Below are 17919 nucleotides of genomic sequence, written 5' to 3'. Positions count from 1 at the left end.
AATCCCAGGGGAGGAGAACACAACAAAGCGCTGCCGTACTAAAAAAAAAAAAAAAAACCCTTGTTTTTAATGCGCACGAGGTTGTCTCATGGAGCGGCAGCAGACGGTGTGATAGCATAGCAGAGTAACACTCCGGTGCTTACTGTTCAAACAGCCTCAGATTCGACAAGGTCGCGTCTCGGGGGGAGGCTCTACAACAAAGGTGTTGACTCGAATGTGTTATTTGCTTGATGCGCATCTTAGACAAACATCCACACGTGGAAACGGGACATCTCCCCTGTGTTTATGAAGAGATGGCTGATCCCTCTGTCGCTCCCTGTATTCACTCACATCTGTCAGATGACAGGCCAGGAGCTGGAATGCTGTATTATTGTGAACTTGCCTTGAGCAGTTAACGGTTTTCACCTGCCGGGAGGGCTGGACATTTTACTGGAGCAATTCAAGCACATTGTTCAAGGCTTCTATATTTGGACCCCTCCCAGGATGTGAACCTACAGATTTTTTTTTTTTTTTTTTTTTTTTTAATCTGTCTCATGACCATACCTATTCGTAGTTCTGTGACACAACATATAGCCCACTGAAATATGGAAGCTTGAAGGTGTGAGTCAAATGCTGCAGGTTTGGCAGGTTTGTGCCCTGTCAGAGCTCCTCAGTCTGACCGTGGCTCAACCTGACACCACAGCCCACTGGTCGAGGTGGCAGACTGCTAATCCCTTTGATCCATTGTTGCCTGAACTGTTCGAGCAAAATAGGGATGAGCTCCTTACCATAGTCTGTGACTGACTTGGGGGCTCTCTGCTCAGCATCTGCATTGCGCTTCTTGTTCCTTGCTTTCCAGGCGTGGTAGACCTTCAGGCGACGGTGGAACTCCTCACGACAGGCTGCCAGCAGCTCGATGTCTGTACGAGTGAAAGATGGTTTAGTGGTGATCAACGGACAGGCTGCAAACACACAACTAAAAACCAGCCCAACGATGCTCATCTGTGTTAGAGGAAAAAATCCAAACTGCAGCAAAAGGCTTCACAAGCTTTTGTTTATAAACAAAGAAAATTAACTTCAAAACTAAGAATGTAAGTATTAGAAAAAATAACACACTAATCACAGCTGACATGGAATGTAATCAAACTGTATCAAGAGAGGAGACCAGCTGAGCTGGAGGGGACATGGGGCTGTTAATGAACATTAAGGAGATGTCATGGAGTAGGTTTCTGGCTACTTTATACAGGTGGTCATCTTTAAATACTTGATGTTACAATTTCATACATATTTTATATATTGATTCTGTTACACTGGATGCTTCAGGGCCACGTGACAGATTCTGTGCAAGCTGGGAGGGTTGGGACCTCCACACAAATTACATCAGGGCCCCTATTCCTGCGAGATCTAGCTGTCTTTATTTCAGGCCATCAGCAGTGTTTCCCCAGAGCTGGATTTGACCCCATTATTTCCACTATGCAGCCTTCACACTGTTCAGTATCAATCTAGCAGGCTGCAGCATAAGCCTGAATAACATGCAAGCTAAATATACTGTTCAATACTGTTACATCCACAGTTCCAGTAAAAAGTTTGGAAACTAGTTTTTCCCCACAAGTCATTTGGTTGCTAACTGATCAGGAAAACACACAGCATGTCTTTCCAGCTCTTTTGGAGCAGATCCAAGAGATGTAGGACACTTGTGCACAAGAATAAAAAGCAAGGTAACCCATAGTTCCTGCCCTACAAGTATTGCCCAGGTTGCACATGTGTACTCACACTTTTGAATAGTACTGTATCTCAAAACAGTGCATAAATGTATTTTTGTTTGTAAGAAATGCATGTAAATACATTCCGAAAGGCATTACATACTTGAGCGAGCTAATAAATTCTGTACAACAGTTTTTCCAAAAATGAAGTCTTTAGCAAACTATTGGTAGCCTATATCCCTGCCGGGGTGACTTGCAAAACTAACTTATGCTAAAATAGTGCCAGTGGCTTACAGAGAGCCCGTAGCGAAGAGCCTTTCCTTTCTCCTGCTCAAGGGCCGGTCACAGACGCCGTTAGGCTCACGCTCTTACCGCAGGAGGTGTTAATGGCATCGCGCAGCTCAGCATATTTCCACTTGCTCAGCTCATACTTCTTGGTGCTACTGGCTGCCTTGGTTGCCTGGACCTGTGGCCCTCTGGCATTGAAGAACAAAAAATAGGATGCAAAGCATTAACAATGGCAGGTATAAGTGAGATGGCACAAAGGAGGTGACCCCTGCGGTAGGAAACCGGGCAGCTGTTAAGAGAGTCTGGGTTATCAGGATGTGTACTTCACCGAGTACTCCTACACCATGGAGACCATGTACATCAACACAGCTGGGATTCTCATAGCTTCATTATCAGCAGATGGCCTTATGCTTCAGGCTTTTAAGCACAAAATACAATACCACAGAGAGCATGAAAAAAAATGTCTGAAATTGCCCAATGGAAGAGAAAATAAACAGATCTAAAAAAAGTGGGGATGTATGAGACAGTGGCTTTACAAAGTAATATGGATAATAAAACAATACTTAAAAAAAATACTTGCTAATGGCATTGTGAATGTGACAACTGTTTGGAGAAAACTAGTCAAAATGAAGAGGGAACACAATGAGGGCGGACCTCTCGAGGAGGACATTTGAAAAATGAAGGTCAGTTTAAGCCAAGCTTGCTTTTGCTAACGGTGTGCAAGTTTCTCCACGCAAGATTCAGCCAACGGTCCGATTTTTCCCCCCGCGAGACAACTCTTCAGGGCAGAAGGGTGATGGGCCGCAGTGCAGGATTGTCCGCTTCAGTCCTGCACACTAATCCTATTGGCTGATTTAGCCTTTCCATTAAGGGATCTGCCCCACAGCCTACAGGCTATTCTGAGATGCTGGAACCCTTCAGTGCCCTGAACCTGAGGCTAAAAAAAACTACTCGCTTCCGACAGCAGGTGTGGGTGGCAGCTTGAGCCAATAAGTCACAAAACGCTGCCAGTGCTCAAAAGGATTAAAGGCTCTGAATCATAGTACAGCTCTTTCATTGACAACTACAGTATGGAGAGACAGACAGTGAACATTGTCACATGCTGATCAGTACACCATGAAATACTGACAATTACGTTTACTGTACAGTGCCAGTGGAAACGGCGAGTCTGCTGGCTGGAAACTAGTTGTTTCTCCACTGGGAATCCAGGTAATTTCAGCAGGAAAACAACGAACAACCAGCTCTTCTGGAGAAGATCCCATAGACACTTGTGGGTTGCTTGATTGACACTTCTGTCCAGTTTGTCCCATACAAGTACTGTCCAGGTTGCCCAGGTGTACTTACACTCGAGTACTACTTTATATATACACGCACGCCAATTACTGCATATGGCAAATCCTAATACATTAAATAAAAACAGCACAAACACCCTATTCCTTTTGTAATAATAACTTGCAGTTATCCTAATGCTTAGTGCACATTTTGACAGGAGCATTTTAACTTATTTTTAATACTTTCAGAAGTGTTACGTAATCTCGCAACACTTGAGATGTGCTTTTTGAGGTTCTGCCACTAATGGGTTACAAGTGGGTGTTTGTACTGGGTTTCTGCTGCAGGGGAATAAATGAAAGTTAGAGTCGTATCTGTGCTGCAGCTCCTTATTAAAGGTGCAACGATCACACATTGTCTGGCAAATCTGTTTGGTCCAGAAGTGCAGCAAGACGCAATGGAAATGAGGTTACACCACTGATTTTTTTCTTTCCCATCTGCACACACAAACAGAATAGCAAATGAGAGTTTTTCTTAACCTTTTATCCATATCAATAATGAACACTAAAGTGTTCCAGATTGTGAAAAAGGCCTGAGATTGGTGCAGATGGAAAGCACTGGTTTCAAACTTACATCACACATGATTCTTCACATTTCATTGCAAAAAATAAAAATTAATACTACACTTATTCATAATATATTCATCATAATTATTTATAGAATTACAGGAGCATGCATTAACACACATTATTTCACCTGTATCATTGCTGATTGAGAGATTTTGTTGATTAAGGTTTAAAAAAAAAAAAAAAAAAGTGAAAATGAGTGACTCCACCCACCTAGCCAGCAGTTCAGACATTTCCTTGGCCATTTCCTCCCTAAAAGGACAGGGTAATCCCACAAAGGTTAAGGACCTTTCACACTGACAATTCTCAACTTTTTTTTTTTTTTTGGGGGGGGAGGGGAGGGTGATGATGTTCACACTGATAAATTATCACTTTCACACTGTTCAAATAAACACGATGTTAAGGTTTATCAGCAGAACAACTTACCACACCACATAAGACAATGAGACCCAGCAAATTCTCTTGAAGGAAACCTGTAAAACTCTTGTTATGCTTCTCTAGGACTATGAAACCATAAGTAAAACGTAAACCCATCAGCCTGATACAAGTGATGGCAAGGTTGACATTTACATTAATTTATTTAGCAGATGCTTTTCTCCAAAGCAACTTTCAATGAACTCTATGTAGTGTTACCAGCCCACACACCTTATTCACCAAGGTGACTTACACTGCTAGATACACTACTTAAAATGGGTCACTCATCCATACATCAGTGGAACACACACACTCTTGTCACTCACACACCATAGGTGAATGTGAAGAGCATGTCTTTAGACTGTGGAAGGAAACCCATGCAGACAACATGCAAACTCCACAGACTGAGCAGGGCTCGAACCCACATTCTCTCGCACCACCCAGGCGCTGAGAGACAACATTAACCCAAAGAGCGAGCTTCCCACTCCATTCCACATACATAAAGGTCATAAAGGACATGTGGCACAAGTGAAGGGGTGACAGTCAGTGTGTGAGCTGTGGTCCAAGCTGTGAATAACTCTGGGCAGGAAAAAGCGTGTAAATTAAATGATAAAGGCCCTGGGGAATGGAGCTCTGGGCACTAATGAGGGAGGTCTTCTTAATGACAAAACTGCCAGTTGTCTCTCCAGGGCCACAGGGAGAACTCAGCCCACTGTGCTCTTTAAAAAAGCCCTTTCCTGTTGTTGTTATTTACTGGTATGAATCCATGGTGCAAACTGAAACACAACTAGAGACATCTGATAAGTCCAAGCCAGTATTTTGTTAAAGATGTTAAAACTTCACACATTGGGGGAGAGAAAAAGGATGGCATGGCAAAGTGAAAGGACAGGGTGGTTTATGATATGACATCGCCAAATGTACATAGTCTATAAAAGTGAGCCAATTTACCAGACAACCTAAGATACAGTTGTGACACCCATGCATCTGTGCACCAACTCCACTTTTTAAACACCATAGTACACTCCAACTGTGCTGTCATCCCTATTCTACATGTACACCATGTGGAAGGTTTGTGCTCATTTCCAGCCAGATCTCATGAGACGTCTCTGTGCAATGGACTCTGAAAGCAGTGTGTAAATGAAACCTACATGGTCAAGTTCTTCTGGGTCTGAGGTCCAACAATGCTGCAAACAGAAGATAACGTAGTTAAAACAGGCCAACTGTGCGAAACACTAGAGGCCAGGGGGAAAAAAATTCAGGAATTTGTTTATCTGAGTGGCCTTCATTGATTGGACACGTTATCCTGTTTGCTACAGATCACAACTTTAAAAAAAATAAATAAAAAAATGGACACAAATACATAATGGGTGATTTAAGTGATTGGTATTATAGAAAAAAAAATCATGTTAATGTATTTCATTGGGAATAGCGGTTTTTTTCTGCAAATTATCAATTGATTTCCGCAACATGCAGGATTATGATTTATTGTGTAAGTATGATGGAAGCTCTGCAACCAGGGGCACTTGCTAAGGTGGCTGGGAGGGACTGGGGGGGGGGGGGGGGGGGTGTATGTATGCCTTACATTGTTCCCTCTGGGAATGAAGCAACACCCAATGTGCCGTTACTGGGAGAAGAGAAAAAGGGGGAGGAAAAGGTTACACATCCAGGCAGACCGAGACTGTTCCTACTGTCCCTCATTAAAGCACTGGAGGAGCAACATAACTGCGCTGCTCTACTTTCAACCTCCTTCAGAGGATTGCAAAGAGGGGGTTCTCCTCCTCCTCAGATCCTTGCTTTGCTCCCTTTCTCCCCTGCTTAGCAAGAGGGGCACTGATCAAACACAGTGCCCTGTTCCACTTTAAACATAGGCTGTCTGAATTTGTGGGTGGTGTACAGTCCATGTGGTCTTTGCCAAAATTAACTGTGTTCGTCTTCTTGCCACCAGCAAGTTCCCCCACACACTGCTAAGCAGCCTAACCTAAAACTTTGATTTTATTTTGGATCCTGTTTACAGAACTGCATTATGGGATTTAAATAACTCATTTGCAGCCCAGCAAAGGAGTCTGCTTCTTTTTGCAGCTACGTGTGCGCCGTCTGCAAACCGCACCTCCCAGGAAGTAGCGGTATACCCAGACAGGAAACATTACCTGCGCAGGCCAGCATCCACCTGTGCTTCTTCAGCAATGAGCTCAGCCTCGCTCTGGGCGATTCTCATGGCCAGCTCGCGGTCTCGTCGCTCCTGCTCCAGCATCGCCTGCCTCTGCACCTCTGCCTCCCGCTCTGCCTCCAGCTGCAGCTCCATCTCTGCCTGGGATGGGAGAGGAGTAAGAGCTGCAGCTCAAGTCCCACATGTTGCTGGTCATTTAACACACAGGTTCTGTCACAGTCCAAAAGAACTCTGTCACAGGCCACAGACTGCCAACATAGACTACAGTTCTCCTATGGACTCAGCCGCTGCTCTTAGCGCTCTTCTCAAGTAATTAATTGGATAAATAATCTCATTAGCTGATTCTGACATTAACGAAACAGATTTTAGATTTGACAAAATATTAATTAGAATACATTTCCTAAAATCTTTCTAAAATGACTCAAAGGACCAGCAGTGGACACACTAACCTTAACTCAGTCAACAATGAAATTTAAGTCGCCAAACCACAGTGAGTAGTATCTCAGTTGTAATGAATTGGTGTTAAAAGGAAAAGTGTAAATTTAAAAGTGTTTTTTTTTTTTTCCTTTTTTCTAAAAAAGACAAACATCTGCACTGCTTTTGTAGGCCAGCAGCAAAACACCCGGGATGTGTCCACATTCAACACTGCCATCTTGCATGCGTGCACAAGCTGCAGTCTTCAGAACTTGCGCCTGGGGGACTTGTGACAACCTAATTTTCCCTGCCCTGTCGCAAGAGGTGTACCGCTTTTTTCTGTCCTCCGTAATGAAGAGGGGAAGGATTTATGGCTCAGACGGTGACAGTTCCGAATGCACACGACAGCAGCGGGAGAGTGATGGACGATGTTGCCATTACTGTGTTCCTCCATAATACTTCATGAGTTTCTTCAGCCTTATGAAAACCCAACATCAAGGACTGAAGTGGTACAATCTTGGGAGTGTTGTGTTGAACCCCTCCTTATATTTTCTTTTTACCTTTCGCACACATTACGTAACATCTAAAGTAATATTCCAAAGAGAAAAAAAAAAGAAAAAAAAAAAGCTTTTGCTGAAATTTTCAGGGACCGTGAACCTGCTAACATTTTGGTTCATCTCCTTGTAGACAATGTCCTGAAGGCACATGTTAATGGCTACCAAAATAACATTAGGCAGGGCAGTCCTAACATTACTCCAACACATCTATACATATGGATAAAACAAGCCCATAGAAAGGATATCCAAGCTTGAAAAACTTCTGATAAGGTATCATACAACCACAAGCTGCTCCTAAGAACCTTTATGGAAAGCAGAACTAAAAAAAAAAAAAAAAAAACCAACTCACTCTACTAGAGGTCAAAGCTGCTCTTATTTAAGGTGCTGCATCCTTTTGAACATACCATCGCTCTACCGTTTATGAATGCAAGTAGAACCAATAGCATGATTGTAATTCTTGTGAGTCCAAGTTATTTTTTCTACCAGTTCCAATCGACAAAAGCTTAATACAGATGTCCCTTGATTTATGGTTTAGGTTTTGCAAAAATTTTCAGTACAGCTATAAATAGATTAAAAATACTTTGAAAGACTTGAAAATATATATTTTTATTAATCAAATCGCATTAAAAGTAGCTTAAACCACCTGAAAATAAAAACACCTTGCCTCCAAAAAGTGCTGTTTAATGCTTTTTGCTGAGCAATTAATTCCAAAATCGTGCAATGTTCCTCATTGTGTTACTGAGCACTGACACTCAGTAGCAGAGCTGTAAAACACTGTAAGCGAACTGAACTAATCTGGTCCCACAGTCCTATTCTGTTTGGGGACTGATATCCATCAGCTGGGCATGTAAATACAGGTCACATTCACTATGCTACAGAAAAATTTTAGAGGAGAGATAAAATAAAGTAGTAGTAAGATAAAAAGCAGCTTATTCTAAAACTCTTTATTCTCCAAAATGCTGTGTCTTATTCACTGCTGCCCAGACAAGAGCAAATACCGTGGAAAGCAGCTGGTTTTGGAAATGAGCCAAAAACACGGCAACTAATATCAGCGGGTACACGTTGGGGTAACTTCAGCTCAAAGAATAAGCTTCTTTTCGTCTGTCTAAACAGCACCTGAGGTGATGCCTGGCTTGTCAGGAAGTGAAGTCACAGAGCTCAGCAACATGCAGCAGGGGCCTAATTAGACTTCTCAGAACCAGTGGCTAATGAGCCTTTCCTGTGTCTGCAGGTCTCAAGAGGGATCTGTGTCTGGACACAGACCGCAGGAAAACAGGCCAATGTAGCAGCGGTGGGGGGGGTCAGTGGACAGACCCCCATAAGGACCTGCAGAAACAGATCTGTTTCACCAAGCAGATTTTTAAAAAAGTGTATGTTGAGGATAAATAAAATGTATAACTGTGACTTTCAAACGATTACTCCCGTTTACTCCCCGGAACGTACTTTCCCCACACAGTTCACGTAGAGAATAAAGGAAGATCTGACGTTCTGAAACAGCCAATAGAGTTGGTGTGAGCTGAAGCAGACTTTGAAAGAGGCTTAAGGAAATCGTAAGCGATAAGGTGTCTGTTTTAGAGTCTTGAAAGTGCTGGCATTACACACAAATGCCAGACTCTGCACCATGGTCTAAATGGACTTGAGGCGCAGGGCTTTGATTGAGCTCCGACGGTGCTCCCTTCTTGAGCCCCAACAACACCTTCTTGAAGAGTAAAACACTGACATTCAGTTCTCATCTGCAACAGTCCCAAAATGGTACACACCAGTTGAAAAGGACCAGAATAACAATTGGAATCTTGCCGTTGAAAGGACAACAAGGTGGTAGAGAAGGGTAAAGCTCTCAGCGAGTAAACAGCGAAATTCATTTAATGGCAAAACCACAGGGGAAACAACCCAAAAATTTGCACATTATACAGTTTATGGCCATTTTGGTGGCAACAGCCTAAACGAAGTGTCATTCTACTGTTTACTGGAAATGAAATAAGCACTTTGGTTCTGTAATAATATTGTAGTAAATTTCCCCTGATTCTAAGCTTACCTGCAGTCTCCTCTCTTCCTCTTCTCGCTTTTTCCTCTCTTCTTCCTCCTGCTTCCGCTTCAGCTCCATCTCTGCTTTCCTGAAGGACAGACACATTGTGTTGATGTCAGTGGAAAATTTTGTGACAAGTCATTACTTCTCCCATACGTAAAGTAGTAATAATGGACAAAGTGGTGAAACGAGCTTAAAAATCATTGTGCCATACTGTCAGAAGAAACAAGGTTAAATTTAAACTGAAGATTTCAGTACCAATTAAAATGACATAAAACACAGGATAATCCTACTTTTATTAAAAGCTTTGGTAAAGAGCACAAAGAGTTCAGCACGATGCTTCCGGTCCCTGCCAGACATACTGCATATCCGTCTCATTCACAAAGTATAACGTTTATTGCAACGCAGACGACTCCATCAAGGACCTGCGTCAGCGTTAACGATCCAGGTACCCTGGGAGTAATAGCCACCCATTCCCTAGGCCGGCATTCCCCTTCAGGAGCCCGGCCAGCATGCTCCAGGAGCATGCAATATTCCAGCGCCTCATAAAGTTCCGTCTGATCTCCGGTGGCCAAAATTAGAAGCTGCTCATTTGAGACGGACGTGGCAGCGTGAACACAGCCGCACCGTGCTATGAATGCTCCCTTCTGTCACTTGCTCTCCCTCTACTCACAAGCGACGTTCCTCTTCCTCCTGCTTGCGGCGTCGCTCCTCCTCCTCGCGCCTCTTCCTCTCCCTCTCCATTTCCTCCTGGATGCGCCGCAGGCGTTCCCGCTCTTCTTCCTCTTGCTTTTTCTTCTGCATGGCTGCCAGCAAGTCCTCTGAGCGTTTGACCAACGCCTGACACCCGTGGTCAATGTCCAGGCGGCTCATCACCGTGCCCTTGGAGAGGGAAGCTGCCTTTAGTGCTTGAGCCGCACACAGAAGACCGCATATAAAATCCCATTTCTACTAATTAAAAAGTTAGCCTGCTGATCTCATTCTCAATGAAGCCTTTCACAGGCTTTCATTAATGATAATAATGCAATAATGCAAATGTATTCAACTGAGCACCCTGGGTAGCACATCCCCACAGAGCACTGAATAAGCTTGTGGAGACATCGTGTTCCGTCTAATGGGGCTTATTTCCCCACAGACAAACTGCCACATTCCCCTTCACATGGCTTTGCCACATAAATCAATACAGATCAAGATTGGACCAAGTCATGTGTGGTGCAATGCTGGAGTACTGTACAACAACAAACAGAGTGGGAACTTGGGCGATGCCTGGAACAAAAGCGGAGGGCAAGTACATGTATTAATCAGGGTGGGGGGGGCTCAGCCTTGTGGGGTACTATCAAAAAATCTCAACAGTGGAGAGATGCTCAGTGGTGGAACCTGTAGCCCCCCCCAAGAGCTCAGTATGCTGGCTGCACACGGTACATCAACTGATGCTTGATAACGGATAACACACACGAGGGAAAAGAATTAAAATTAAATACAGCAAGCTGCACTGCAAGCAAATTATGCAAAGAAAATAATTTTGCTCTTCTATTAAAGCCTATCCTACATTATTTAAGCTCTATTACATTATTAAAATGTTTCAATCGGGAAAGGAACTTATGACCAGAGTAGGAAAACAACCTTTCCAAGACACGGTCTTTCCAGGAAAGATGATGTACCCAGCTAGCTTATGAGTACCGGCTGGGGAAAAATGCATACTGGGATTCCTGTGCTGGCCACGTACCTTGATCTGTGCCATGAGTGCATCGATTGAGCCATCCAGCTCCTGAATCTGCTTGCTCATCTCCTGCTTGCCCTCCTTCAGGCCACTAACCACCTCATTGAACTTGGCCACCCTCTGTTTCAGCGTCCTGACTTTCACTAGTCCATCAATTCTGTCGGGGGGAGTCAGAAGTAAAGGTATATCATACAGATACAGCACCCGTATTGTTCAAACCCAGTCCTTTGTAAAAATAATAAAAACAAAGACAACAGCTGTCAACCTAACCCAGGCCTGATTCCACAAGTTAGAAAGACAGGATAGATAAATGAGCCAGGGAGCTGTGTGTGTATGTGTGTGCGTGCATGTGTCTGGAGGTTGGTACCCACCGAGGTTTGTGTTTTCTCCTGCACAGCCACATGCGGACAGTCTTCTGCATCACAATACATGCCGTGGCACGATAAAGCATCTTGTTCTTCACTGAGACACAAATGGCAATACGTGCAAAATTGTTGCCAAGTACTTGGTACACAGTTCTGAAATACTTCATTTTTTTCCACTGGTATCTTACATTTATATTTACATTTATTCATTTAGCAGACGCTTTTGTCCAAAGCGACATATATCTCAGCAAAAGTACAATTTATGGATTACATTAAGAAAAAAGAGACATAGCCGCAGACATGCGACTCAAGTAAACCTAGTTTGTTGCCTACCACTTGCTGCACCGAGGTTCATCATTCAAGTAGGTGCATCTTAACCTTACATGCCCATTAATACTATACCAATTAAGTGTGGTAGAATAGCATAGTCCTCAAACCAGTGCTTTGTTTTTGCTGCTCATCAGTTCATACCTCACTTTTTTCTTTTTTTTTTTTTTTTTTTTTTTTTTAAATTTATATAGTGTACCTTACAAGAACCATATTAATTTTATATTACCTGCAGTAAAATGCAGCTGTTATGGCAGCAAAGGTAAATTACGTTGCAAAAACACCACCCCATCTTTTAATTCCAGGAGACATTTGGTATCGTGCTTACTGCCACAAACTGGTGGATTTCATTCACTGGGAGGACCAAAGTGTGTGTTGTACAATAAAGTTTCGCTCTGGGGGGAAATAATGTCAGTATGCAATTCAAAGGAGCAGTTGACCAGTAGGCAGCACAACCCTCCTGGTGACAATTTATGAGTAGCGAGACAGGCAGAAAATGGTTGCGAAAAAGAGACGCATAAACAGTGAAGCTGTGTCTAATGCCATCAGGTGCCTGTGATAGAAAGCCAGCTGGAACAGCTCTCTGTGAAATGGAAACGAAACTGCAATCCCCCGCAGAGCAGGGTGACACGGTCCACATGACCATTTTTTAGGGTTTCCTGAGGCTTTCATAAGAACCCGACTGTGCACACTGCAATTTTGGGAAATGAGTGCTGTGATGTGCAGCTCGCTCTCCCCTGACCCTGGGGGCTTTTGCCAGGACTGAGGGAGTGGGCGCCGGGGATGATGTCATGCTACGTACATTTTATGACTGACAGTGCACACCACTGGACCTTCTTCCAACGACTGCAGATGAGCCATTTGTTGACCCGCCTCACCAGCTCAGCCAGGTGCTCTGGGTCAGACTTCATGATCTGGTCAAACTCTGCAAACTGTCAGCAAGACAGACAGAGAGAACAGCAGGTATTCTCATGATGAGGAGCATTAAAGTCATTGAACCGGGCCCATGGAAAACAGGAAAAGAAAGAAAGATTGCCATCTTATTTTCTTAATGAAGGACGTGTTGATGGACACCGCAACTTGGGACCATGGAGACCGTCAAGTCTTTTTTGAGTCACACTTTATAGCAAATCCGAGAGAAATTTGAGCGTTTTTGAGATGGGAGACATTGGGATGACACATCGAACAGTGCTGCCTGGGCAGACTGATCACATCTGGCACAGACAATGAGTCTCATTCTTCAGTAATTGAATCTATTAGAGCTCTGCATATCATAACAGCACTTTTACACAATGCATACCCCCCCCCCACAGTCAGAGCGCTCCCTCCACACCTATCCCATCTGCTTGGCCTGGGTTCGTTTTAAAAATCCATTTACGCTAATTTTCATTGACACTTCTGCAGGGAGGAGGAAAAAGAAAAAAAAAAAAAAAAAAAAAATCATAAAAGCCCAAATCCTGTGGGGCCAGAACTCATCTCAGCTCAAGCTCGCAGGCAGTCATGGATGCAGGGAGAAATGTGGAGCTTTACCTTTCCAGGTCTGAAGAACACCTTGGTGAGTCCAAACTTGTAGTCGTTCTCGTTCAGTCCGAGAGCCTTGAACAAAGCCTGAAGGAAGGAGAGGGAGAGAAACACTCAAACCAGTGATCTGGGAAACAGAGTTAAACAGGATCACAGCAGCCTGAATTACCCATTTACAGAGAATTACAGCCACCTGTTGATCATAGCCAGTTTGGCACATGGCACAAACAAGTGCAACAGAGACAAGAGAAATTAGAGTCTGCCGTTTAAAAATACCCAAATCAGAAGGCAATCCAGTCAATTACACATGAATTGTGGTTGAAGTGCCATGACTGCCAGTAATCAATAAGGTGTACCTGCTTCTCTAGAAAGCTGTACATTATTAACCTTTATTTATCCAACATCTGTGTCCAAGGTGAAACATGACAAATTGTGATCTTTACAATGATTTGTCCATTTATAGACTAGGGTATTGTTACTGCATCAGTGAGGGTACTGCCAAAGGGGGATTCAAAACCTGAGTCCTTCGAGCGCAAAGCAATGACTAACCTGTAAACTACCCACAATACATGGTGGCATAGGAAAGCAACTGGACTGGGCCTCTCCATACCCTGATAAAACACCTTGAGAAGCTGTTCCTCACCTTGCAGAAGAGCCGCGGGTCCAGGCGGGTCAGCTTGGCAGGCATGTACTGCTTGTACATGTTGTACAGCTCGTGAAAAGGGGCTCGGGATGGGAACCCCCCCTGCATCAGGTCCAGCACAGACACCATTCCTGACGTGGTGCAGGGGGGCAGATCGGAGGATGAGTGGAGCCACAATTGTCAAATCCTTTCGCACTGCGCCCACCTCTCAACACCTGAATGTACCGCTCCCCCATGTCTCAGCTCTCCCCAAAATAGAAGGCTCTAATGACACCATAAAACTGGTTTTCCTATTAGATGGTTTTACCCAAGTTCCTGAGCTCCTCTCCACGCCACCCCCATTTCTCCCTCCCACCCCTACTTCAGCATACACACATCAAGGAATCTCTTTCTCTCGCTGAGCATCACTAAATAAAACTCGCACTAAAATAACCCTGCTGACATTCCTAACAGGAGGAGCACGGATGTTGTAAATAGCTTTACAGGTGATGTACAGCAGCAGTACAAAGAAAAGGCGTGTATAAGAGGATCATCTCTAAGGGACTGAAACGAGATACTTTGATTCATTATGTAAACTGGGACAAACACACAAGTCAAGGGGAACGACGACAGAACCTTAGAGGAAATTACAGATGACAGAGGTATCAAGTGGTCTCAGATGGTTTGAAGGGGTCTAAATCGTATTTTCTAGTACGATTGGGTGCAGCTTCTCCAAGTACTCTGCACGAAGACTGTGTGAGATAAACGTCTTCAGTCTCTGGGTTTTTGTGTGTTGTAGAGCATCATGGACACCATGTGCGTGACTCTGTTGTACTCTGTATGTCACACTTCTCTGTGTGTGGTACAGCACAGTATATCTCGAACTACTGGGCATGCTACTGTTGACAGGTTCTCCTGCTCCCGGGGGTGTCCCCATATGCCTCCAGACCCTGACAGACCTGAGCATTGCAGCTGGGACAGAATCTGGGCTCCTTCAAACCGGTGGCTCACCATCTTCAGGTTGGGCTTCACACAGCGGACAAAGCTGGAGCCCTTTCAAAGACAAAAGCAAGAAGTCAGCACATACCCGGACCAACCACAGGGACACAACACCAACCTAAGCTGCCTTCTCGCACACCACACAAGCCTGTGCGCACACTCCACCAGCGTTACACACGTTAATGAAGAGACATCAGCCCCTGAGGTGTAGCCAGGATTCAGCTGCATGTCAAGAGTAACTGCACTTACCGTGCTGCGGAGCTTCTCCAGCAGTATGTTCAGCTGGGTCTGTAACAGGGGGGAAAGAAGAACCTTAAGCCTGATCGTGACCTCTCTGAGTGGTGGCCATACTTGCTGCTCACACCGTTTGCACACGAGATTCCAAAGAAAAACTCATACACTTACAAATGCAGCCAGCAGACCAAACTAATAAAAAGCAAGGATGCTTCAGTTTTGCTTTTTCTTTCATGCAGACAGGTGGACACTCAAACGTAGACGATACCATGGAGGACTGATGGGCAGCCGTGCATTGTGGGAGGCAGACAGATAACCGCTTACAGACTGAGTCCTGTCGCAAGCCTGCCCTCCACAGCTATTTTATGCGCATCTTGAGGGGTACGCAAGGTCACAGGAGCTTCTATTACTACTGCTGCCTGACTGATTTCATGTAGAGAGACACCACCAAAAGGGTTTTTACCAGGCACAGGAGTGCTGTAAAATATTATATATTGCACCTCATTTTGAAGTGAGGTGAGGGCAGTGGTTCAACACCTCTGATGCTGTTTTCAGTGCAGGAGATTTACTTATTTATGGATCAGTGCTCTAATCTCAGACTTGGGGAGCGTAAACTGTAAAGTGAAATAATACCTCAAATGAAGGTGAGTCGATCATTTCCTACACCACGTGACAAACGCCATCTGCCCCAAGGGACTATGAAATGTTTCATTCAGGTATTGAGAAGAAAGAAAGGTCAGGTCACCCTAATGGAGTGTATTTGTTGACAAACAGATGCCATTTCACTATTATTGTCTCCTTGGTTGCTGTAAATATTTAACAAGGTAATATTAGTAGGATGGTTGTTTCAGTTTTGCCAGTTTTCTAAACACACTGATCCCGTCATGTATCAGTGTTCCTCTTGAAAGTGCAAAGGTGGCAGAGCCGCATGCTGTGAAGCTGACTCTACCTCATATGTTCAGCGAGAGAAATGTACGTTTGAGCTATTGCTGCTATACCAACAGCTGATGGACAAGTTTCATACTCAACTGGGATTTCCAGCCAGATGGGATCAACTGATCAAACATCACTGGCATGAAGGCAGGATAGAGATGCTGCATTTCAGAGCATTTTTCACATCCCACAGGTCCAACCAGAGGGACCAAAGAGCGCGATACAGATGAAGAATTGAGCTCTGTCTGGGCAATTCTAACAGGTCTGACGGTACTCCAGCTCTTCAAAGTCTCATTATGACTCTTATATAAGATAATGGCATCAACAGAGTGCCTGTAGCAGACATGCACTGACACACGATTCACAGAGGACACGTTACACAAGGAGGCGTGTGTCAGAAGAGGGGTCAAACCGTGGGGGAGGACTGAGTGGATGAAAGCGATTAACTGTCTGCACAACAAAAGCAGTTCACATGGGGCTTCCTCGCCAGCCTGGTGGGGAACACATAGCAGCAAGAGATTGTTTACCTTCACTCTCTTGCTGAATCTGCATTTCATCATCATTGATTTTTTTTTTTTTTTTTTATACCCCCCACCCCTCAAGCATCCTCTTTCCTTTTGCATCTTTCCCTAGACTTCCTGAGCTGGCCTTATCCAGCTTAAATCAGAGATTTCTTAGGGAAACGATGGAGAGTCAGGAGGACAAGGAGAAGGACGGGTACATAAAAGAGAAAACATGGGAGGGGAGCGGCATTAGATCACACGATTACACAAAAATGAACACAGAAAACATGCCAACCCCACAAAAACTGACACATCGGTAACTACTACATCTGGAGCATAGAGTTTCAATACATTAACTTCAATTTCTATACAATACACTTTTGCACATGTAGCAAAGGTCCAGGGGAAAATGACAGATCGGAACCTGAAAATATGAAAGTCACAATATTTCTTTGACCCGGGATGGGGTTCAGGATTAACATTTTCCATCTGCTCTTCTGTAGGCATCACCTTTTCAGGGACAGAATGGTACTAAATGAACAATAAGACTTCTTAGTAGTTAAACAGAAGTTGAAAGAGGCTGCAGTTTTAATCATACTTCACACACAAAAAACACAAAAAGTAGGTCAAAAAGTATCCAAAATATATCCAAAAAAAGCTGTATTGTGGATACTTGCTGACTTACCCTCATAAGCATTCTTCTACATCTTGATAACGCGGCGCGTATATTGAACACGTATGAGGTTACAAATAACCAATTACAAAATGTGTTGCAACCAGGAAACAAAACAAGTGAAGTATAACTTTCTGACATGAAAATATATTTATTACTGTATGCATTCATTTCTAAATGTTACTCCAAAAAGAAAAAGAGTTAAGAGTCTAGCAAGCCTGGACACTACATTCCAGTTTTGATTTATCTGAGAATAAACACATAGCAATTACGAAGGATGGCATATGAGTAAGACTGAAGATGTTTTCCTACCTTGAATTTGTTGCCCACGCTGATGAAACTCAGCTTGCCGGCTTTCTGCTTGGCATCCCGGGAGTTGTTGGAGTTCTCAAAGAGCTCCTTTACAAAGCGGTCCTTGGACTCACACACCAGACACTCCAAGGACTGGTGGAGGGCATCATTGTTCTTCTCCACAAACTTCATCTGGGGAGATAGTTGCAAAGGTAGTTTAATGAAGTCAAGCCATCTTTACATTCAGAGATTCATCCTCAACAGCCTATTCCACAAAGCGTACATGAC

The 17919-nt window shown here is 43.9% G+C and overlaps 1 protein-coding gene across 6 annotated transcripts in view; it reads right to left on the bottom strand.

The window, feature by feature from the left end:
* Positions 1 to 17919, bottom strand: part of myo6a (myosin VIa) — a 59789-nt gene that overhangs the window by 5110 nt on the left and 36760 nt on the right. For 3 of the 6 annotated variants that reach the window (XM_029251453.1, XM_029251458.1, XM_029251455.1), the window contains exons 18-33: positions 17653 to 17823; positions 15247 to 15285; positions 14958 to 15051; positions 14020 to 14150; positions 13386 to 13463; positions 12658 to 12787; positions 11535 to 11625; positions 11170 to 11320; positions 10117 to 10325; positions 9453 to 9531; positions 6427 to 6587; positions 5862 to 5903; positions 5428 to 5463; positions 4079 to 4117; positions 2055 to 2158; positions 768 to 899 (exon numbers count right to left, since the gene is read on the bottom strand). In XM_029251453.1, the coding sequence (XP_029107286.1) occupies positions 768 to 899; positions 2055 to 2158; positions 4079 to 4117; positions 5428 to 5463; positions 5862 to 5903; positions 6427 to 6587; positions 9453 to 9531; positions 10117 to 10325; positions 11170 to 11320; positions 11535 to 11625; positions 12658 to 12787; positions 13386 to 13463; positions 14020 to 14150; positions 14958 to 15051; positions 15247 to 15285; positions 17653 to 17823 (1687 nt within the window). The remainder of the gene's footprint in view (positions 1 to 767; positions 900 to 2054; positions 2159 to 4078; positions 4118 to 5427; positions 5464 to 5861; positions 5904 to 6426; positions 6588 to 9452; positions 9532 to 10116; positions 10326 to 11169; positions 11321 to 11534; positions 11626 to 12657; positions 12788 to 13385; positions 13464 to 14019; positions 14151 to 14957; positions 15052 to 15246; positions 15286 to 17652; positions 17824 to 17919) is intronic. The other 3 variants (XM_018743762.2, XM_018743763.2, XM_018743758.2) reach the window with 2 other exon arrangements.

This window comes from Scleropages formosus, chromosome 1 (assembly GCF_900964775.1).
Source record: "Scleropages formosus chromosome 1, fSclFor1.1, whole genome shotgun sequence".
NCBI lineage: Eukaryota > Metazoa > Chordata > Actinopteri > Osteoglossiformes > Osteoglossidae > Scleropages > Scleropages formosus.
The sequence above is the reverse complement of the archived record's forward strand: the minus strand, read 5'-3'. Positions and strand labels throughout refer to the sequence as shown.